The sequence below is a fragment of the Martes martes genome, assembly GCF_963455335.1.
Source record: "Martes martes genome assembly, chromosome: 17".
Lineage (NCBI taxonomy): Eukaryota > Metazoa > Chordata > Mammalia > Carnivora > Mustelidae > Martes > Martes martes.
This window is the reverse complement of record NC_137905.1, coordinates 46930347-46937860: the sequence shown is the minus strand read 5'-3', so window position 1 is coordinate 46937860 and position 7514 is coordinate 46930347. Positions and strand designations below refer to the sequence as shown.

Genomic DNA, 7514 nt, shown 5'->3' with positions numbered 1-7514 from the left:
ATGGGTGGGGTCTGCGTGCAGTGTTACTGGTAGTAGAAACCTGCCAGACTCCACAAGAATCAGAGGGCCTGGATGGATCGGCCGATCCCTGCTTTGGGCAGAAACAGAACACCTTCCGGAGCTCCGGGGTCACAGAGGTCGAGGTCGAGATGGAGGGACCCAGAAGGGCTGTCCCATAAAGCAAGAAACGGGAGACTGAGGAACGAAAATTTAATGTCGGGGAGGGAGAATGCTTAGGGTGTGGCCTCTGGCAGGGGGACCCCCTGGCCCTGGTCTTGGGCCAGCAGACGCAGAAGCAGGGAGTGCAGGGCTCGACAGACAGGTGTGTAGCCCAGGCGGCTCAGGTGCAGGTAATCGTACATGTCATGGTGACTTATGGTACCGTCTGAGTGCACAAAGCCGGGGTCGGCATCCAGGAAGTGGGCCCGTGGGTGGCCAGCCAGTGCTGCTCGGACCAGCTCGTTCACCCGTCGGTTTTTCTCACGAAGTGGGTTAGGGTGCTGGCCCCTCGGAAGCAGGCCCTGAGGAAGGGCACCAAGAGTTGTGAGGAGACATCCTACCGGCATCTGTCCTCTGGGCCAAACAGTTCACCCTCACCACAGAGTCCCCAGCTGTGAAATACACTAGGGACAGGAAAGTGGGGGATTGGCTGGATGATTCCCGATACTGCGTCTGAGACCCCAATTCAGCAAGAACCTTTTGGGTGTTTGTATCTTTTCCAAGTATCAATCCTAAAAATAACAACAGCGGAGCAAAGGGTCAATCCCTCTTTCTAAGGAGGAAAGGTTCCGGCTAGAAGTGATGGAGCCTGGATTTGCCCTGGGAATGTCCGACAATTTCTGGTTAATTGTCTTCGGTCTGGCAACACCCCCAGAACCTTCAGCAGTTTCTTGAACAAAAGAGGCTAACTGGTCCCTGAATGTGACCTTAACTGCAGCTGCTGGGTCTGTAACAGGCTTTGATGTGAGCTTCTGCCTGAAAGTCACTGCTCTGCCGCCCTGCTCCCCAGAACCAGCTGCGGTTACACCTGAGGGGGTCCGGGGCCACTGCCATTCTGTCTTCCATGATCACCACCCCCCCATCTCACCAGCACCACGACGCGGGCCTGGGGCTGCCGCTGGTTCACCAGTTCCACAATGGCCTTGATGCCACCAGTCACTTGCTCTGCTGTGTGCCCATGGTTGTTGGTACCCACCCAGACCACCACAATCTGTGGAAAGAGAGGCAGGAAGCAGAGGTAAAGGGGGGCGCTTATAGGGGGGCTTTCGCTGCCCACCCAAGCTCTGCTCACCTTGGGTCGGATGTGTTCCAGCTCCCCATTCTCCAGCCGCCAAAGCACATGCTGCGTGCTATCACTGCCAATGCCAAAGTTAAGTGCGTGCAGAGGAGAAAAGAGTTCCCGCCAGATCTGTGGGCAAGAAGTGGTGTGGGCACAGGGGCGACAGCAGCAGGGACCACTGCCCTCTGTCCGAGTGTGCACCAAATGTCAGCAAGGAAGAGCCGGCCCTGCCTTATGGAAGCAGTTTGGTCAAAACCTCACCTGATGCAAACTTAGTCTAGTCTCCCTTTCCTGGAGACTCATGGAAGCAAGACTGGCTTTATGGAAACCCATTCAGCTTGAGTCATGCACTGAACTACTAGCCTTACAGCCGATGAAAACCATTACAGTTTGACCTCACTTAGTGGAAAGGTAACATAACTGGGCCCCCTTTGTGGAGAGCTATTCCAGTTGACTTTCATTTCGCAGAAACACTAGGGCTTTGTGGATAACCATTCTTTGTGAATATCCATTCCGGCGGTGCACTCTCTTAAGCAAACAATAGAGTCTCACCTCAGGCAATCTTGCAAGAAAGCCTCCATCGGACAAAGACAGGTCACACAGTTCCTTGTCGGTACAATGTTGCACCTTACACCAAGATTTTGGGTGTGGGATGCTGCCTGAGGCTATTTTGGGTACCTCATACTCCGTCTGGCCCCGCCTCTGATCCAGGTGTGTCTGGGAGGGCACAGGCCGGGATGGGGCAGGGGGACCGGGACGGGCCTCACCTCGCACTGGTGCATTAGCTGGACCAACGAGTCCCCGATGAAGACGACTTCGGGTTCCTTATCTTTGCTGTCGGCCACGAACCGATGGTGCTTTAGGGAGGTACAAGGGAGAGTCAGTGGCACGCGCGCTTCTGGGCCCGCCTCGCTCCGCTTCCTCAGGCAGCACCACCCCGATTGCCCGGTTTCCTAATCACGTACAGAGAGCGGCGCCAAACAGCTGCTCTCCCGAGGCCCCTCCCGGACTCCTGAGTACGCGGGCCGGGTCGCTCACCAGGGACATCCAGCGTCCGTCGCCCTGCACGTCCTGCACCGGCGTGGGCTTGCTGGCTGGGTTCTCCTCTCCGCTCATCTTGGCGCCGCGGCTCCTGCAGGATGGGCGAGCGGGGCCGACCCGGGAGAGTTGGCTGAGGAGCTCTGCCACGCCCACCCCTCCCTTCCCGGCAACAATGGACGGTCCCGACGCCCGCAGTCCAGCGAGGACGACGGCGGATCCCGGGCGCCGCCTCCTCTGCAGGAGCGGAAACCTTCACTTAGAAGGGGAGGAATCGGGAGCCCATGCTTCCCCCGCGGCGGCCGTGCAGTGGACTCGTCCAGCGCTTCCCGCCCAGGCCACTCTCTCTCGGGCGGCGGCCGCTAGCGCACCCGGGCGCCTGGGGACGGAGGCGAGACCAGGCAGCACCCGCGGGGGAGGGAGAAACCACCACACCTGCGTCAGGGGGAGGGGCGAACTACCTGAAAGGCCGAGAATTGGCGGGGCGGTGGTGGAATCTAGACCCTTTCCTTGAGGGGAGAAACCGTTTGCTATAGGGCGAGAAATGTGCGGAAGGGATCACCAGGGGGTGTGTGTGTGTGTGTGTGTGTGTGTGTGTGTGTGTGTGTGTGTGTGTGTGTGTGTAAGAGAGAGAGATCACTAGCTGTGTGTGTGAGAGATCACTAGCTCTGTGTGTGTGAGAGATCACTAGCTCTGTGTGTGTCTCATTCACGTGGTGGTGGGGGGAGGGGAGTGAGTGGACGAGTCCATTCCTGGATCCCTTGAGGGGGTGACTCGTACGCACCTGTCTAGGAGGGGACGCTCCCATTTTCTACTGATGTGGGGAGAAAAAAGGAAGATGGCAAAATGTGAAAAACAGAGCCTCACTTGTAAAGGCTAAGGCACCACCAGGGTTTTAGTGAGCCTATATGTTCGTGCCCCCAACCCAGCCCCCCTCTCAAAAGCACCAGTTTTTGTGGCATAAAATCTAAACTACATATCTTTGCATTACATACACCACAGGTGCTGCAAAGAGGGCAGCAGAAGCTGCAGAAAGAGAAAGGAAACTAGAGATGCCACAAGGCCCAGGTCCAGCCTGGCGCCCCTCCCGCCCAGCTCATCTTGCAGATTCGTGGCCTCCGTTCCCCTCCCTAAAGCCACAGGTGTGTCTGGGCTCTGAAACCTACATCCATAGCCAAAGCCACCTAAAGTCGCCCCCCAACGCCCCATATTGATCTCAAGTCTTCCCAGCTCTTCCTGTTCTCAGGGACCAGGTTGGGGGGTCCTCCGCCCCCCTAAACTTCCTGGTTATATTCCTGTAGCTCTACTCCCAGATGGAACCTTTCCATCTGTTGATTCTTTCCGGGTAGGTTGATACTGAGATAGTCCTATTTATCATGTTAATGTTTTGCCTCCATCCACTAGCCTGAACAGGGTCTGACTCATAGTACCAAGAACTTGAATGAATATTAAATGAATGGGTCAGATCCTGGCCTCGTCCCAGCGTGTTGGGGAAGAGAGATGAGACACAGCTGGGAGAAGGATCAAGGTTGTGATTAAGAGAAGTAGAGAAGGAGGAGGTGGAAGAGAAGGACTCTGAGGGTGAGAGATTTCCTAGTAGTATTTGAGTTAGGCCTTGAAAAGTCAGGAAGACTGGGAAAGCAGTATTACAGGGTAGTACAGCTTATTAGGGCATGGGAAATACTTTGGCCATAGCTTGATTTTTAAAGGCTTGGGTGTGTGTGTGGGGGGGGAGGGCGGGGTGGCACCTGGGTGGCTCAGTCAGTTAAGCTGCCAACTCTTGATTTCAGTTCAGGTCATGATCTCAGGGTCCTGAGCATCCTGCTCTGCGCTCAGCAGGGAGCCTGCTTGAGGATTCTCTCTCCCTCTCCTTCTGCCCCTCCCCTTGTTCAAGCTCGCTCTCTCTTAAGTAGATAAATACAACTTTTAAAAAAGGATTAATTAATTAATTAATTTGAGAGCATGAGTTGGGGTAAGGGCAGAGGGAGAGGGACAAGCAAGGTCTCCACTGAGCAGGGAGCCCAATGCGGATCTCAATCCCAGGACCCTGAGATCATGACCTGAGCCGAAGGCAGACACTCAACCAACTGAGCCACCCAGACGCCCCATGATAAATGCATCTTAAAAAAAAAAAACCTCTGAGGGAACAAGTGTAGATAGATAAAGTGTAAAGGTAGAGAAGGGCTTCTGGAAGCAAAGCTTAGCAATAAACAGCTTTGAGGCATTCATTTCATTCAAATCGAGAACTGTTTCAAGTTAGGTATATTGGCTCATTTCATACAGCCACCACATGAAGAAGGAGGTACTCCTCCCAACTCCATTTTACAAATTAGGACACTGAGGGTCTCGGCAGTTACACAGTTTTCCATGTCACACAACTCAAACATGCCAGCTTGGGCATTTGAAGCTGGGTAGTCTAACTGCAGATCCAAGCTCTGAATGACGACTCCACACTGATTGGGGAAGAATTCTGTGACTGCCTGGTGACCGGCTACACATAAAGACTACGATGGCCCCTCTTCCCCTTGTGCCTCGCCTCATCGCACTTTCGAGAGAGAAAGTCCGCTAATAGACATCTAAACCAATCGGCACTCGGGAAGGGGGCGGGCCCCAGTGGGCCTCACAGCCAATTGGTGGATGGGAGGTGTCTAAGGACAAATGAGAGATGTTTCTGAAAGTAAGGCTGGAATGGGTGGGACTATAACTGGCACCCTGTGCCTCGTGCCTCGCAGGAGCCGGAAGTCCTGGGAGCAGGAAGCTAGAGGAAGTGGGAGGGCACACGCATGCGCGTTGTATGCAGGAGGCCCAGCGTGAGGCCCCGAAGAGACCCCAGTACGTCGTGAGTTAGGGTTACTGCGGAAAAGAAGCTACTGCACCCCACAGCCACGTGGGGTGGGTGGGGGGCAGGATTTGTTGGTCCAGGAGAAGGTGAGATGCTCCACGCCCTGCCCCCACCAACCGTACCCTCCCTCCCTAACCTCAACTGCCCACCCTTGCCTCGTCTTCTACCCTAGGCCACCTCGCTGCTCCTGTGACTAGGCCCCAGTTCCTGGTAGCTCCGCCGTTGCCCTTTCCGCTTTCCCAAGGTCTTCTCAGCCTCTCCAACTTCTTTTCTTCTATTTATCTCTTCTGCCTTTCTCCCTCTGCTATCTCTTTCTGCATTCTCCAGTACCTCCTCTATTCTTGGATATTTCCTCTGTCCACAATCCCTTTCTGGTTCAGCAGATACCTGTGGTCTCATGATTCCGTCCCCCCCCCCCCATCTTTTAGCTATTTTCTTATGTCCTGGCACCCTGTAACCCTCTCTGTTCCCTGACATCCATAGCCAAGGATCTTCCCATTCACGGCGACTCCCTTGACCCCACCCGACCTCTCTGACTCCTTCCCTGACCAAACCTTTGCCAGTTGCTCCCTCCCCACTACCTTACTCCCATCTCATCTCTGTAAGTAATATTTCCACCTCACCCCAAACCATCTCTTCTTCTCACCATTCACTTTTAGTTCCTGATTACCTGTATACCGATGACCATCCTAGCTTTTTCTTGCAGCACACGATGGACCCCCGGGGGCCAGTCCCCCAGCCTTTCCAGCGGCCTGAGAAACCTGGTCGTGTCCGCCGTCGGAAGACCAGGCGGGAGCGCAATGAGGCCCTGATGGGCAACCGCCGGCCATTGACCCGTCAGGATCCTCCTGTGGCCAGTCAGGATCTCTCTGTGGCCCCTACCGCTCCCAAGCTTGTGGCCATAACCCAGGGCCGGCTGAGCCGGGAGCACCGGGGTCTCTTCAACCATGAAGTGAAATCTCTGGACGTGGCACGGCTGCTTAGCTGTGAGTCCCTGGAGCCAGGCACCCCTTCATTCCCCACCAAACCCTCCCCAAGCCCAAGCCGGGCCCAAGAACCGCCCCTGCAGTCAAGGGGCAAGGAGAACCAGGTTCCTAGAGGCTCGGGCCCAGGCCCACCAAGTCCCCCGGAGCTCCCTGGCTTGGGACAGCTGCTGGAGGAGCTGCAGTGCCAGCTGATTCTGCCACAGGCCTTCCCCAGGAGGAACCTAGTGCAAGAAGCCAGGGATGCCATCGTGGGCACCTTACAGGCCTGCCATGGCTGTGTGCCTGACCTCACCCTGGTGCTCCATGACTTCCAGCCACCCTTACCAGGTGAGCCTGCCTCCTGCTGCCTGTATTCCCCTTCCCCTGTCTGCTCTAGCTCAGCTGTCCCCCATACTTTTTTCCTTTGTGTCAGGGACCAAGCCTGGAGGCCCTGAAAGCCAAAGGATGACACCTTCCTGGATCAGCAGCCCTGAGCAGGCCCTAGGGGAGAGGAGGCAGAGGAGGCAACGGAGGACAAAGGAGCTTACCTTTGCCATTTCTCACACCTCCAGCACTCCCATGGTGCACAGGGTGAGCCTGGCACAGCCAAAAGGTCCCTGGCCACCACCCTTGCCCTTGTTGCCTTCACCATCCGGGGCAGCCTGGGGCCCCCCAACAGCCTTTGACCTGCTGAAAAGCATCTGGCTCGTAGCCACACCACCCCCTCCCCGGCCCTGGGGGGTCGGGCCGCAACAACCCCTGTCTCAGCCACCATCACCTTTGTTGCCTGGAACCTCTGCCCTGGACTGGAGCCCCAGCCCTCCTGCCCCACTGCCCAGCCTCTCCTGGGTAGTGGCCCAGAGCAGCCCAGAGGCCTGGTCCTTTCCACCCATGAGACTGTACTGAGGGGGCTGAGGCTGGGCTGGGGGTACTCCCAATCACCTCAATAAAGTACCTTCTACATGGTCCCCTTGATTTTCAGTGAGTAGCCGACCAAGGATAGCAGTTTTGCTTTGCTCTGAGTTCTGGGTCCAAGATGGAGGGGAAGATGCCGTCACTTATCACCTTCCTAGGGTTTGAGGGGCCAGAGAGCTGGGGAAACCTGGGGCTTTAGTCAGTTCCACACGTTCACCCAGTGAAGCCAACTATATGCCAGGAGTGTAAGGAAGGAGTGATGATTCTGCCCCAGTGATGAGGGAGCAGACCTAGACCTTTACAAGTGTTAAGATGAGTAAAAACTTACTAGTAGTGGAGAAAAGAACATTTCAGGCAATACTAGGAATGCTGTTCTATGGGACAGTATGTGCATGTAGTCCATATTCCTAGGCTGTCCTGGGACCTAGAGTGAGTCATGTCCAGGCCCTGCCGTTGATGGGCTCCTGGTCCTGCA

The 7514-nt window shown here is 55.8% G+C and overlaps 2 protein-coding genes across 2 annotated transcripts; one reads left to right on the top strand and one right to left on the bottom strand.

Moving 5' to 3' along the window:
- Positions 1-194: 194 nt before the first annotated feature.
- On the bottom strand, positions 195-3015 carry PAFAH1B3 (platelet activating factor acetylhydrolase 1b catalytic subunit 3). Its single transcript, XM_080828093.1, has 6 exons — positions 2779-3015; positions 2318-2411; positions 2047-2136; positions 1292-1408; positions 1088-1210; positions 195-521 (listed from the first exon to the last, which is right to left on the bottom strand). Exons 2-6 carry the CDS (start codon positions 2393-2395, stop codon positions 234-236), a joined length of 696 nt encoding a protein of 231 aa, XP_080684219.1. The 5' UTR covers positions 2396-2411; positions 2779-3015; the 3' UTR covers positions 195-233.
- A 2856-nt stretch (positions 3016-5871) lies between these two features.
- PRR19 (proline rich 19) lies at positions 5872-7030 on the top strand (the record flags this gene model as incomplete). The annotated part of the gene is made up of 2 exons (XM_080827809.1): positions 5872-6472; positions 6558-7030. 2 exons carry the CDS (start codon positions 5872-5874, stop codon positions 7028-7030), a joined length of 1074 nt encoding a protein of 357 aa, XP_080683935.1.
- Positions 7031-7514: the final 484 nt, after the last annotated feature.